General features: G+C 35.8%; 1 protein-coding gene across 3 annotated transcripts in view; it reads right to left on the reverse strand.

Moving 5' to 3' along the window:
* Positions 1-16,471, reverse strand: part of CCDC138 (coiled-coil domain containing 138) — a 36,986-nt gene that overhangs the window by 1,455 nt on the left and 19,060 nt on the right. For all 3 annotated transcript variants that reach the window (XM_027640767.1, XM_027640758.1, XM_027640778.1), the window contains one exon: positions 424-562. In XM_027640767.1, the coding sequence (XP_027496568.1) occupies positions 424-562 (139 nt within the window). The remainder of the gene's footprint in view (positions 1-423; positions 563-16,471) is intronic.

Consider the following 16,471-nt stretch of genomic DNA (forward strand, 5'->3'; position numbering starts at 1 on the left):
TCCTTATAAAAATGAAAATCTCAGTTTTGTCAACAGCTTTAAGTCTCCTGTAAAAAACTACTCAGTTTAGATACCGACTTTCATAAATGAAACAACCTCATTAAGCAATGTACCAATGGAGATCAGCAGCACACTGCCACTGGTTTGATGACCTCTGTTACAATAAACCAATAATCAGTAAGCAATGGGAACATATTTTTAAAAGATTAACATTTCCAAAAGGGTTTAAATGGCTCAAAACTTCAAATTTCATTTTTGAAGGAAATGAAAATTGATGACACTAGAATGCAAATCACATTGCATTCTAAATTTTCAAAGGAGATTACTATCAAGTATCCAAGTAAAACTGAACGTCAGAGAGTCCAAGTCCCCAAGTTTACTGATCTAACAATAACTAACAGAAGAATGGTAATAAAGAATTACTTTATTCTGGAGAGTTTTTGCAGTATAACACAGAGCTTTTCCAAAACTGGAACATCCAGCTTAGAACTTCGAAGCAATACAGAACAAGTCTGGAAGAAGCATTCATTACTGCACGCTTCCAGGAAAGGCTGTAAAGAATCTGTAAAAGGAAATAATTTAAAAACTGTATCACAGAGTTCAGTGCAGGGAAAAGTACAACAGCTACTGAGAACCTTTAGAAGGTTTTAAATGCTTCATGTTGTGCAATTACTAGAACAATAAAATAATTCAGTTTATGCTGTGTATGTGATACAAAAGTCAGGTAAAACTAGAAACTGAAAAAATGCAAGTTCCTAAAGTTCTGACATTACTGATCCTTGTACTAAAACAACATCTATTCCCTTGAGAACAACAGAAAACAGGAAACAGAACAATTTAAAACTCAAATAAAAATTCTTATATTGGACATGTTTATTCAATGCTCATTCATCATGATTCTTTCCTTTTGATGACATGAGTGGAACATTAAGCCACACAAAAAGACTCAGTGTCATGGTTTAGGAATGGTGCTTCCCAGCTTGGTGCTTCCACTGAGACTCTCCAAACTGTGCTCCAGTTGAGATAAGAACAATTTAATGTAAACAGCAATGAGATAAGAAAACAAACAGTTAACAGCAACAATACTAATAACAAAAGTGTACAGAAGAAAGAGAATGATTCACATGCAAAAAATACTCACTGTGGAGATCAACTCAACCCAATCACAGCCACTGCCACCACCCCAACCGATCTCTCTGGCTCGGAGCCAGCATTACCCACTGCTCCTCCCAGCCAGAAGGAACCCCTCAGTCAGAAGGAACCCTTTCTCCCTTCTCCACCCCTAGCTATGAGGTGAGGTGGTACAGAATAACCTCTGGTTTCTGGCCATGAGCCCTCCTGGCTACTACAAAAATTGTCCTGACTGGAAGGACACTCAGAAAGAATATTTTAAGCTGCTGCAAATCACATGGACAGGGATGGCACATGTAAGAGATTGTGTGAGACCTGACAGCCTTTCATTATCGAAATATTGTTCCTGTACTCTGTTTCAAGACAGGCAACATAATAATTGAGAGGCAAAAGTAAGTGCTGGAGAATAATTAAATACCAACAAAACTCCCTTTAAAAAGTGGATGAGATTTTATGTCACGCTGTATAACATTTCCCTGTACCCTGTTTCCCAATATCTAATCACTTCAGAATAAGATTAAATCTGTTCCCTCGTTATCTCATTCTTGGTTCTGATATTACAGGCTAATTTATAGCAAAAACATAGACAATTTGTTTTTCCTTAAAATTAATAGTCTTTCATATAGCATAGGGTATTTGCATTAGTAGAATAGACATATGAGGAAAATACTTTAATGTTCACATAATGTTAAAATATTTAGTGTGTTCCACTTAAAAAGAAACTGCAATATGCAAATTATAGCATAAATCAATAAACAAGACATTAAAAAAATTCTCTGCACATACGCTGAATACTGTAATTTAAAAATAGGATGTCAAGATGCTTTTATCTGTACAAAAAGGACTGGATGCATGCTTTGGTCAAAGTGTTCCTTCTCCTTGTCCAAGGACATACAACTTATTAAATATAACAAGTAGCCTTGGAGTGAATTCAAGGTTTTAATTTATTTCAGAAGTTCTACTGATACAACATCAGAAGAAATGCTACAGAAAACTATTTGGAACAGGGCTTAAAAAAGAAGTCAACTTGGCATTTAAAGTCAGCCTGAGAGCCCAAACAACTAATTTTCTCATAGCTGGGCATTTATACTGAATATTGAATAAGGATCCAGTAATTCCTATTCCAACAAATGACCAAGTGCCACCTCCTTGATACAGTGAACTCATGAAACGTGTGGGCTTTTGCTGCTTTCCACCCTCAGATCAAGAGTCTGAGAAACATCAAATGCCTTTAGCATAGATCAGAGAAACTATGGCCATGTGTAATCTTTCCCCTCTTTTCAATAGAGGTGCTTTTGGTAAACTGATTTAAAATGCTGGATTCAACAGGTAGAATACACAAAATATTCGGATGTGTGGATGGAAACCATACAGATGCAGGATATTAACAGAGTTTGGAAGCAAGAGGACAACCTTGCAGCAATAAAAAGCAAGATGACAACTGATGTATTATGAAGTTTGGAAAAGGCAGGCAGATGTTTTGTGGTTTCCATAGCTGAAGTTTCCTCTGTTCTCTACCCAAAGCAACAAAAAAACCTTAATTATTCAAAGAGACATACATTACTGAGGCAATAAATCATTATGAATTAATCTGGTTTTATGTTTACATCTACTCCCATGTTCCTTGTATTCTTTCTACCATGTTCAATCCACCTATGGTTTTATGTATACTGTTCTCTCACTTTTAGTACTTTTTCCAGTTATAATTTTCAGTCTCAAAATTGTAATAGCAATAAACATAAAACCCAAACAAAAGTAAAGAATAAAAATAAGCACTAATCAGTAAAAAATATACTGAAAAAAAAAAGATAAGTAAAGATTCTATTTCTTGTTTTATTTTACCTTATAGTCTTCAAGGCATACCACTTTTAATATTTCTTTTACTATTTCTGTACTTTTGCTGTAGAAGGTATTATTTTACAGAAACTGTCATATAAAAACCCTCACAGCTATCTGTCAATTACAGCAAACAGAAAATCCTTAGACGAGTTCACCATATGTGCTACATTCAGTGACACATGACTGACATACACTCAAGATTCAGTGCTCTTTACTGAGTTACTGCTCTCTGTGACAAAACTTTGAGGTTATTAAGTACATACAGCAGTGTCTTAAACCTGGAAAAATAATTTAACCCAGGATTCACTTCTAGTATGATGGTGTAAATCCCTAGGGAGTCTAAGTTGTTAAAATCCATGAGAAGAGGTGAAAAAACAGTGAACAGAAACAGCAAGTAAGTAAACCACAATGAACACAATCCACCACCTCAAAAGTACTTCCTGACAAAATATTTCTATCACTTAAGATTGTTTGAAGTAAAATTTCTATACAGACAGCAAAAAGAGACAACCTTCTCTAAAGCAAGAAAAATCTAGGACTACAAATTACGTAGTCCATAACTTCATAGAAATTCTATAGAACTACAGTTCTATAGAAATTCTTCTAAAATTTGCTAAAGTTCCCATAAATGACTGCCTATTCCCAAGAAACAGAAATGGTCCTATCAACTTGCACTGCACCACTGCTGACGTCTGTTTTAACAACAAAAACTTGAAATTAAGTATCTCTTACTTAGCAAAGATGCCTATCAGAAAGTAAGAAAAGTATAAGTAAACGTGTGAGAACATTGACATTCAAGAAGTAAATTGAGAAGGAGGGTTTATCTTCTTTCTATTGACTGTTAAAACAACAAATGGTTTTATAAAACTCTCATTTAACATGACTTCTGACTCAGCTGAACTCTGATTCATGAGATCTGAAGGTAACAAAGACTGCTTCAATGAATAAGGCAATCCTACAATTTATTCCTATAAATATCCTTAAATAGCCATAAAATGCTTTCAATTCCTTTTCTGCAGGGTAAACAAATACCATATTCTGCTGACCTGGACACTTCTTTGCTGGCTTGCTCTTACTGGTTCCTTAAGTATATCACATTAAAATTATATATATATATATATATATATACACAAACACACACACACATATACATCCTCTAAGAATGGTTTTGACTGTGAAGTTTACAAATTAATGTAAAAGACAGCATTACTTTTAAGATACAGAATTTTTCCCATAAAACAGAAGGGCCAAAGTGGAAATAATTTCTAGAACTTCATAAAGTTCAATCAAATGAAAGCAAACTGATAAAAGCAGATGTTTAAATGTACTTTCTGTACACTGCTTGCATACTCACTTCAGGTAAGTTTTTGTAGAATACATTCTCAGTAATCAGAAAATGAACAAAACATATAATTTAAATGCAACTCTATCTGATTACTAAAAGAATATAAGCTTCACATTTTAAAATATTTTAGTGGCTTAGATCTGCATTGATTTTGCTTTTATTTCACTATTTTAGAAAAACTAAATTGGAATTCATCCTGGCAGGACTTTGTCACAATTTAAAATACCTACAAAAGCGTCCACTGGTATCCTTAAAAAAATTGCAGGATGTTGTAGTTGCATTAACTTAGCTTGACTGGTAGACTGCAAGAAACAATGAGCAATTTATCACTGTTGACAGAATTAATCTGAAATTTACCCTCAAAGTAATCAGTCACTCACAGCATAAAATCTCACCAGCTATACTTATCCAGAAAATTGTTTCATACATAAAGCTATGACACTTCAGAAAATTAAAACGACAACTCTAAGTTCATGTTTTAAGAAATTAATGATTACAGTTTTGTAACACTTCTAATTGTGTGAGGATCTGCTGGGAGAAAGGGGACGACATGACAGCAATGCAAGCGAACGATGGAGCACTGTCTACTAGTGTGGAAAAGTTAACTAACACAAAAGTTAACTATGCACCACGGTAGGAACACTTCAAAGGAAACGGCAATATCACTTGCTTATATCAAACTGTCTATAGCACAGCCACCTGTAAGATTTGAACCATTTGCTGAATTTATCATTTTCTCCTGTAATCAGTAGCCAGGATTGTTAAGTGTCAGTGGTTAAAGCACAGTGTAGGTGCTCACATAGGTGACACTGAGTTAACAGAGCCCAAGCGACAACTTCAGCTGGTCACCCATTATGTGTTGATCTCAGCATGATCTGAATTGCTCCTCAGTTTTCTAGGCTGTGAAGACATTCACACAGACATGAGATAGGATGTATAAGAGACCAATATCATTCTCAAATGGCAACTGGAGGTTACATCCAGAATAAAAATTGTAATAGAAAAGGTTAAAAAATTAGCAGCAATATTTATGCCACAAGAGATGCTTGGAATGAAAAGAAGTCTACAAGGAAAAGAAAAAAGGTCAGAAAAGAAACCTATGCCTTGGAGGTCAAAAACTATAAAAAAAATAGTATGAAAAGTCAAGTTAAGAAACATAACTTTTTCTGACTTAAGAAAAAAAAAGGAGTCCAGCCAGGAAGGCTGGACATTCTTCAAGAAGGAAATTTTAAAGGCACACGGCAGGCTGTCCCAATGTGCCAAAGGACAAGCTGGTGGGGAAGCAGACCAGTCTGGCAAAACAAAGAGGTTTGGCTGGAACTCAGGAAAAAAAATAAGAGTTTATGGCCTTTGGAAGAAGGGGCAGATACCTCAGGAGGACTACAACGATGTCGTGAAGTTCTGCAGGCGGAAAACTAGAAGGGTCAAAGCCCAAATAGAACTTAGTCTGGCTATTGCTGTAATAGACAATAAAAATGTTTCTATGGAAACATTAGTAACAAAAGGAGGGCTAAGGAATTTTTCCATCCTTTACTGGATGTGGGAGGAAAACACAGTGACAAGGGATGAGGAAAAGGCTGAGCTGCCTTAATGCCTTCACTGTCTCATAGCAAGACCAGTTCTCTTCCACTTAGACACACACAAGTTTACGGGGTCAGAGGAGACCCACTCAAGGGTACTGAGGGAGCTGGGGTAAGTGCTCACCAAGCCACTTTCCATCATTTACCAGCAGTCCTGGCTAAGTAGGGAGGTCCCGATTGACTAGAGGTTGGGAAATGTGACACCCATCTACAAGAAGGGCCAGAAGGAGGATCCAGGCTGACCAGCCTGACCGTGGTGCCAGGGAAGGTCATGGAGCAGATCATCTTGAGTGCCATCACACGGCAGGCCCAGTCAGCATGGATTTTAGAAAGGCAGGTCCAGCTTGACCAACCTGATCTCCATCTATGACAAAGTGCCCCACTTGGTGGATGAGGGAAAGACTGTAGATGTTATCTGGACTTTGGTAAAGCCTTTGACACTGTTTCCCACAGCATTCTGCTGAAGAAACTGGCCACTCGTGGAGTGGATGTGGGCACTGTTTGGTGCCTGGTAAAAAACAATTCAGGAAGCAGCACTTCATGAAGAGAGAACAGTCAATGCAATATATATGTTGGATTTGGTCTAAAAAAATGGCAAACTGAACATATGTGCCCTTCCATAATAAAGTAAAGACATTTTCAGGAGCTAAAGCAGACAAATAAAAAAAGAAATAAAATGTACTATAGGTTTATCGCTAAGTGTGTGTATAGGAACTATAAGTATGTTGATGCAGAATAGTCACGTACTTTTCTAGTAAAGAAATGCTACAGCAATTATCTAGACTTCAATATCATTTGATAAAGCAACACATGTAATATTACACTGGAGAAGATGGGGGTTAGAAGAATGACTGGAAGGTCATTCTAGGTCATATAGTGTAAGGAATTGGTTAAAAATGAACTTCAGTTTTAAATACTGATTTTGCAATTGTGCTTATTTGGTGTATTAGTTAATGACTATGGCGTGAAGATAGGAATAGTCTAATGAAATCCTATGCTGGAACTGCCAACTTAGAATGCAACAGGTATAAAATACATGGAAAACAGAATTATCTTACTTCCTAGAATAGCAGAAGCATAAAGATGATACATTAAGAAAAAACAAACATTTTTTCTTGGAAAATCATTCATTAGAAACATCAGAGGATGAAAATTTTTGGTGTGCTGATTGAATTCAGTATGTCTATGAGCAATCAACATGGTCTAACCATTAAAGACTGATTCTAATGAGGCCTGAGAGAAAAAAAAAAAATTTACAAATAATCTAGACAGCATTTCAAATCGAAGCTATAAACTATTATGGGTTACTTTGTTCAATAAAAGGCCTAATGAACTACCAGAATCACAAAAGGAATTGTAACTTCTCTTACAGAGAACATCTAAAGGAGTTTTATTCCAACACTTTTTCTGCCAGAGCTTGACTGCCTTGTTTCCCCTACTCCCATATCTCAGTTACTGTAATAACTAACTCAGAACGAAGCACAGTATTTCAAACACAATCTCAAATGCAAATAAGGAAGCCTTTACATAAACAAACATTACCTGGCATGACCTGTAATTCTCTTAACATCAGATTGCAAGTGAGCAGGTAAATAAAATCTGAACCCTGGGAATGCGTAGATGTTACACAAACTGCACAATTTTTTACTACTGACTTCACAAAAAAGCCCTTCTTTATGAAATTTGAATTATGACATTGCTCTAAAAACAGCTGGTTGAAAAGTACAGTACACATATTTGTTAGCCAAATATGAAATATAATGTGTATAAAAATATTTTTTCCTAATTAAATCATACTTAGTTTTAAATTAAACCATTTTATGGAAAGCGATAAAACTGTAAACTGTTTATTAATGAAATGCAAGTTTAGTAAATAAGAGCAAACAAGATCCTACTTGAATAAACTTTAGTGTTCGAAAGATTTCACAACTTAAATTAACTTGAAAAGGGATCTGTATATCCACATACTGACATAAACAACTCTTTTTTACATGAAATACTTTAAAAAACTTAGCATTCACATCTCCCTTCAAAATTGCATGCTGCTTATGAACTACAGCAGTGCCCTAAATGAACAGTGAAGGTTTATTTCTGAAGTGGCTACTTGGCTCTACATAACTTTATATTTAATGGCCCCTTCTATTTCTTACTTTGGAGTGAATGACACAGAGGTCTAAAATTCAGAATGGCTAAGCATTACACGACTGTTACTAGAACAAGGAGAAAATAATGACAGACATTATTTGTTATTAGACAGAAGGCTTCTGATACTTCATACTAAATTAATTTCATCAAAAATCAAAATATTTAAACTGAGCTTGCAATTAATTAACAAAAATATGTACAGAATTTTGGTGTACTTGCTTGCTTTCAACATATACAGGTTGGTCCTAACATTATCTAGGCTGTATTTAACAGAGTTAGAGATACTTATTGTGGTTAAAATATTAAACTAAAACATCTATTAATCCAATATAATTATTCGCTGTTTTTAGAAAAATGAATAAAAATTACAGGATAACAGAGGAAGGATTTCCTTTTAAATGGTTTGTATTTCAATGTTCATCCAACATAAGCTGTAAATCATTTCTTTTGCTATAGCTTCAAACACAATTCCTCAGGAGAATTGTCACATCTGCCTATCACAAAGGTGAGGGGGAATCCTACCTTAGGTTTGGTATTCACAAACTTGACAATTTTACCCTTTCAGTGCTGTAGAAGTTCACTTGAAAAGTTACAATCCTGCAAAGTTACCAGTTACCAGTGAAGATAATATGATGGAAAAAGTTAAATTTTAATCTGTTTAAGCATACAGGCATTTTTTACTCCATGCTTGACTACTGCTTCTAGTCTGTAAAGTCTCAAAATGCTAAGACTCAAGAAAAACCATAAAGGGGCAGGTTTGAGTTTCCTTGACAGATTCTGACCACTGACATTTTAGAAGTACCTGTAGAACAGTGCACAGTGCATCAGTTATGGAAGCATTCCAATACAAAGGAAAAGAGACAGTGTCCACACAGGTAGTCCATGTAAAAAGATTCAGTTTACATGTAAATAAGCACAGCTTCTTACTACGGAGACAATCTTTTTATCTTCACTGGCTTGATTAACTTCCCTATGAGATGAATACATCTGGACACAGACTTGGTTATCCATGACCATAATATTTTCTTTAAAAAAAAATGAAACTAGAAGTAAGGCTTGGTACATGTGTAAATACAGCCCACTTTTGAAGTTACTAAAAATCTTCAGTGATGTTAATATGGTTAAGAAATCACAGTTAAGCCCAACCACAATGTGCCTTAACTTATAGTAAACACATGACAGAATAATTTTGACATGACTTTTTTTGAATATGCACTTATCTCAATTTGTGAATAAGTACATACTAATGCAAAATATACCCTCTGCAAAACAGAAATAGGCTTGAAGACAAAGAAAATGTAAGTTTTATTTAAAGCAAAGGCCAGCGTTTTTTAATGTTCAATGAGCAGGTAAGTTTTGATTTCATTGAATGAACTTAAGGTTGAGAAAGGGGAACTTATTAATCTACATGACAGAAGTCAGTTATCACTGCAGAAGAAATTTAAGACATATAATGTCTTTGTATAAAAGTGCAAAGGGTGAAACGGAGGCAGGCAGCTCTCTGCTAACAGCAGATTTAAATCAAGTATGAATCAGACTACAATTAACAAACTCACTACATGCTTTGAAACCCTTTTAATTGATTCACAAGTAAAAAAACCATAGTAAATTGCTTGAGAAGGGAGAAGACAGGAAGAACAGTATTCGACAAGATTGTATATGACAAGTATTCAACTACAGGGTGATTTAATACTAATGATGTGACATTCTTCAACACCTATAGAACAAATTTTCTTGGTGAGGTCATGTTACTTATTACTAGATGGTTTCCAGAAAGTGTTTCATGTCTGACATACAGGAACTCTCTTGAACAGTATGTTGCACCCACTGTCCTAGAAACAAGATCTGCTAAGAAATTTGTAGTCTTAGGGAGGGAACTTTGGGGTATGAAGGTGCCCTGAAAGTCACTGGTTCATAGTATAACAATTTTAATGATTAAAAGTAACTATTACTTCAATTATTAAACATTAATTTTAATAGTAATTTAAATGAAAAATGGTAAGAGCTATGTTAAGCAATAAATACATTATATGCCACTTGACTAAACTGAAACATCAGCATGAAGCAGTTAACACATTTTGCTCCAAAGGCAGTCAGAGCACTGCATTTGTAGAAATCTATCATCAAGCACATTCAGAATTTATCAAGACATTAAATCTACTTTCTATTACGATGCTATCAGAGAAGATTTTGTTCTTAGTTCTATCTTCAGAAGGGTTCAGAGCTTAGAGATGGGACTAAAAGCCAAATATGGTTGCTAGAGTGCTGCTTTGGTTCTGCTTTCTCATGTATCTGCTATCAGAAAGTACACTTAAAAAAGAAGACTGAACTGGTTGAAACGTACCAATTTATGCACCAATATGAACATTTTTAGACAAAAATATTAACAGAACGTAGTAAGAAAAGAGACAAAATAACTTTGTGGAGTTGATTTTCTACTGTCAGGTTCACAACAAGCTGTTAACTCTCACAACTGTGAAATTCAGAAGCAATCTATTCCACTGAAGATAGCTGACTAAACCAATCAGACTTCAACTTAGGCCACTGAGCTCATCTGAAGAAAAATAATTTCTCCATCACATGTAGAACATGAAATACAACATGAATTATTTAACATTATCTTGTTTATCCTAACAATTATCCACAACTTCATTTCAGCTACTTATTAAGTTCCTAGCATAGGCTAAATGAAGCCATTTGCTAACAGAATGCAAATGGTTATGTAAGGACTCAGTTGCAAAGTTTCTGTCCTCAAGTCCACTAACAGTAAAAGTAGTGAACAGAATCCACAGAAGTACTGGAATATGAAAAAATCCCAACATTATTAGAGCATGAAAGTAAACTGAAACTGAAGTTCTCTGACACAAAGTAAACTGTCTGAAATTACCGCATAATATCTTTAGCAGACTCTCACTCTTACGCCCTGAAAAGCTGGCCAAAACTAACCTCAACTTTTTTCACCCCTGACATTCAAAAGTCGGCCTTTGTTCCAGCTTTGAATGTTTTTGTATATTAAAAGAAAAGTGATCAGTATAATATTTTACCTCTGCCTTAGGCTTTAATGTCTTTGTAAAAGAGGTGAGGTAAACCAGATTGGCACACACATATATATGCATATATTCTGTATCTCTGACACACTGCTAAAGTTTCAAAACCATTAATGATTGGGTGTTACTGGGTCTGGCTGAGACAGAGTTAATTTTCCCCACAGCAGCTCTCAAAGTGCTGTGCTTTGTATTGGTGGCTAGAGGGGTGCTGGTAACACACCAGTGTTTGGCTACTGCTAGGCAATGCTGGCACAGCATCAGCACTGTCTCTCCAATACTCTCCCTCGCCAGCAGGCTGGGGTTGGGCAAGATCTTGGGAGGGGAGGGGACACAGTCAGGATAGCTGACTCAAACTGACTCCCACACCATACGACATCTGCTCAACAATAAAAGCTAAGAGCAAGGAGAAGAGGGAAGGGTGAACTGGAAGGGAAGGAGGCATTCATTATTCACGACATTGCCTTCCAGACCAACCTCTATGCATGCTGAAGTCTCACCTCCCAGGAAGTGGCTGGACACCACCTGCTGATGGGAAGCAGAGAATAAAATCTTTTGATTTCCTTTGCTTCCACATATGGACTTTGCTTTTCCTTTATTAAACTGCCTTTATCTTGACCCATGATTTTTTTTTCCATCTTACTTTCTCTCCCCTGTCCTGCTGAGGAGGGGAGTGATAGAACAGCTTGGTCAACCAAGGTCAACCCACCACACTGGGACAAAATGCTGAGATTATTTTTGGCTGGCGCTACACTTCAGATTTATACAATGGCATGAAAAGTCACAGATGTCTGGGAAATACCAGTTCCAGTATACCAATAGTTGGAACACTATCCAAGTTTTGATACCTAAACCATAATGTAGTTTGGTGACATGTATACAATTTGAGATTCTGGTTTGATAAATACATATAAGGTGAATCCATCCAAGAAATAATGTGATAGTATTGTATACTTGTGGTCTCTGGATCTTTGTAGGCTATGGTGATGCAACTAAGTTTCAAGAAACACATACAAATTAGCTTCCCAAGGGTACCGAAAGTCTTAACTATTTCTTCACAGAATTCCTGTGGTGTTAAGACCACTGTGCTCCTATGGCCCAGCTGGACAGGCACACTGGTGTTATCTACTCTTGTACAGAAAAGATGTCAACTCAGACAAATTTTTCATGAAGCTGTGGACCTCAGGTGCATTTTTATTTACAGTTTTAAATGAGTTTCAAACTTGCTTTATGAGATTTACTAGACTGGCATTATTTCTGTGGAATATGGTAAGATCTAACTGAGAATCAAAATGATTAAAGAGTAAAGCCTGATCATAGTAGTGACCAAAAAAGTTCCAACCTGGAATCTGAAGTAAAAGATGAACCAAAAAGACCACCTTGACGGCTCATAGTTCATCTTGTGGCTCTAGGAGGAAATGATGACAAATGATTTGACCACTAAGAATGCAAATGGATAGGCCTCTTGACACAAAGGGGGTCAAAATAAGTTGATACTCCCCTTTTGTCTTTGGAGTAGAAATGAAATGCCTAATCCCTAATTACTACGGTTACATTTTCCTCTTTCCTGTCATCTGAGTGAACATTCAGATGTTGCTCAGCAGTAACATCCTCCCTAATGTCTGAATACTCAAGGATGACTCTTCTGGTGCCACATATGTGAATATAAACATGCACATATACATACATATATAGAGAGACACACACAGTTACCTACCATTTGCAAAGTGTATATGATCCATGCATGCATACCACTCAAAGGAGCCAATCTCACGTTTTCAATGTTCAAAGATGGTGCCTTTTTTTCAGGGAAGGCATGATGCGAAAAGTAATGCAAGAGTAAAAACTCAGTGAAACTATCTGTCATATTTGCTGCTCATACTTTTTTGCTCTTATTAGACATGGGGATTCCAAGTGAGGTTTCCAAAAAGAAAGTCTGTCACTAGAAGTTGTACAGGGCTCATTTAGTGTAGTAACCTATGCGCTCTCCTTTGTACTTCACACAACTGAGTTGTGCAGTGCTAAAAACATCATCTGCTTCTTCCTTCAGGCTGGAACACAGAAGCTCACTGAAACCAGAGGAGCTCCAAATTCTTAATGAGCAAAGTTTCATTAGCCTTTGAAGTGAAGGGGTATTGATCTTTAAATGGAGTATTTTTGTGGCTTGAACTCCTGATAGTTATCTTTATCAGCCACAGTCTTTAGGGCACGGATGTGCCCAAACATATAAAAACATGTGCAGGCACACTGCATACCAGTCAGCATGATACACAGAGATCTTGACTATCAGCTGCCTCTCATCATATAGATTTTACTTCTTCCCACTGCACTGTGAAAGACTTTTTACAAATAGACACTCTGTTTTATTAAAGTTAGCTTTAGCTTTACAGAAGCAAATGGTGTTAAGAAACATGGCAGAGAATGGCAGAGAAGTAGACCTTGTCAAATGTTGAAACTCTGGTTTACTGCCTTTTTTTTTTTTTCTTTTAAACTAGACTATTTTGTGTGATCCTTATTGTTTTCATTTTTCCTAAACAGTAGCTATGGGATGCTGACTAATGCAAAGAAAGCCCTAGAAAGAATCATGGCATCTCTAAAATGCCAAAAAAATTATGCTGCAGTTCTACTACCAAAATATTCCTTGTTAAATGTTATTTCCAGCATACCAGGCAAAAAAAAGAAAAAAAGAGTACAGAACATTAACACAACACTATTTCGCTTTCTGGTCACAGTTTCCAGAAGGAACTGAAGAATCCCAACTTCATGCATTTTTTTCAGGTTTTGAAATGCCTCAAGCCACCCTCTGGACCACCTTTTGATATAGCAAGTCTTCTCAGACAAGTAAATCACTCTAGAATTAATTATTCCTCCATCTCTGTCTGCTGATACTTCTTTTCCTTGTGAAAAAAGATCTAAGAAAAGGTAACAATCAGAACAGTAAAAGATATTGTGTGTGAATGCATATCCTGAGCTGGCCAAGACTGTTGAACATATAATAGTGAAATGATAAGTATACAGAGTAAAAAAGTACTGAGCAATGTCACCTTTCAGAGCTCCACCATTTTCCATTGAAATGGTGGTGCTGGGACTCTCCCAGATTCTTGATGTGAAACTCCTGAGGAGAGATGGAGATGGAGTGCATGGAGGGCTATGTGCCAGTAAGATGCATAACAGTAAGAACATTAATTTAAATTTGCCATTAAGGTCTTGTACACAGATAGGAAAAGATGATACTAATACCTCAGCTGTTGCATTTGACATCATGTTTTTAGTAAGTGACTGGCACTGTCAATGTATGAACTTGCGATGGAAACTTGGATTCTGGACCAATTGTACCAGACATATTGTGAAGCCAAAAGCAATGATACTGATCCAAAATCTGAGAATGTGCATACCAAAACTAAATCTGCTTGCTCAATACTGCAGACTCCCTTGTTCTAATTTCTATCAACAGAAATATCCATCTTAGATTAGTAGGTACCTTCTTCATATGCAGTTTAAGTAATTTTCCTTAACATATGAGGGAAACCTAGGCTTCATTTCTGTAACATGAGGAAGACAATTTCTTACATGGGAGACAGCCTACATAAGGACCTTAGATAGGCCTGAACTGCACAGAAACATTAGCATTCATTGCTTACTGTAAAAAAAAGTACATGAGGTTACAGGGAGGACTATTGCAACATACTAGCTATTTCACATCTGATTAACATTTTTCAGCCTGAACAACTAAAATTTAAATCTGTAAAAATAATTCATGAAAAAAATAAAACTTAAAAATTAAGTTATAGAAAATAATATGAAATAAAAACCCCACTTTTTTTCCCCAACTTAATTTCTAATCACTTCCTCTCTAAAGGTATTATTTTTTAACAAACAGAGACAGAAAATTGTTATAGCAAATTGAAAGGATGGCATATATTACAGCAAAAAATAAAAGTCTGGGCTTTGCCTTCTGTTGGCCAGATACTGTCTTTTTGGGTAATACAATTCTGTATTTGAGTATATGGCCAGCTACCTATGACTTCACATTTAAGGTTGCACATGAATACAGCTTTAAAACCGTAAGCATACTGTGAGCATAAATTCTTGTTTAACATAGAGAGTCCTCTGAATACTCACTGCCATCTTCTATAGTTTGTCTTTAAACGACTTTTTAATAGGAAACATACAAAGCAATGAAAAGACAGTTTCCCATCAACAATACTACTTCTCATGGTTAACAACTTCTTGCAAAACACCAACTATGTATTGGAAAAAAGCAGAACATGCCTATAAGTTGTGTACTGGCAATTTATTCTACCAAAGAGAAAGGCTCTGCATAAGGCTTTATATCCAGTTGCCAGTTAATAATTCTCAATCAAATGTCAATTCCATTAAACAGTACTCTCATTTCCCTGATTTCACATATGTACAACTTCTCTGAGAAGCAAGAAAGCAAAAATTTGAGTGTCTCAAAATATATCTTCATTATTCTTCAAACTGCAGGCATCTAGTGTATCAGATTGACTACAGAGAGGTAACAGAAGATGTACTGTTATTGACATTACCCAAAATAATAACAGATACCACCCACTTTGCTTAGGTTGTGACCTTTGTGCATTCAATTAATTCCTTCCCAATCATTTTATCAACCACAGTCATGACTATTAGGAAGAATGCCTTAGTGTAAGACTGCATTAACTACATGATCAGAAAAAGAGTCTGCAAGGAAGAATAGAACGTTAGTTAAATATTTCTGCACTTATATTGCTACAAAGTTGCTGTTTACTCAGTGCTATTCCCAAGTCAAACATGTTTTGTATTTTAATCAGTACAATGCATGGCAACAAAACCCTTCCAAAATAACAAACACTTCTGTTCTACAAAGCAGTGAGTGATTTTCATCTTTAAAAAAAAAACACCCACAAAGTTTATTCAATGTAGCACTGGAATGCCTCTCTACCTTCATGTTTATCCAGTTGGTTATCAACTGATCCTTAGCCTGGTTCACTTGGAAAATGCTGTGACAAATAGGATTATTAACACTTTTCTAGGACCAAAGCACAGCAAAATTCAGCAAAACATAACCATCTTGGCACAGTAAAATTCAGCAAAACATAACCACCTCTTTTAGAAATGCCATTTTCAATTATTAGAAACTGAAAAATGATTGTGGATGATCTGTTCATTCAAACTAGGAAAAGAATTTAAATACAACCTATGTTTTATTTCCACCTTGTGGCAGTTTTTCATGATTTGGTTTCCCTGGTACAGACTGACTTCAAAGAAAAATATCAGCAAAATAATATAGTGGATTAAACTGAAATGTCAAACCAAAAAAGAGCAACAAAAAATTCACAGCAACAAATAAGAAAGTAACCAGGACAAAATATAAAACACAGGTG

Source organism: Corapipo altera, unplaced genomic scaffold (genome assembly GCF_003945725.1).
Source record: "Corapipo altera isolate COAL_440 unplaced genomic scaffold, ASM394572v1 0, whole genome shotgun sequence".
Taxonomy (NCBI): domain Eukaryota; kingdom Metazoa; phylum Chordata; class Aves; order Passeriformes; family Pipridae; genus Corapipo; species Corapipo altera.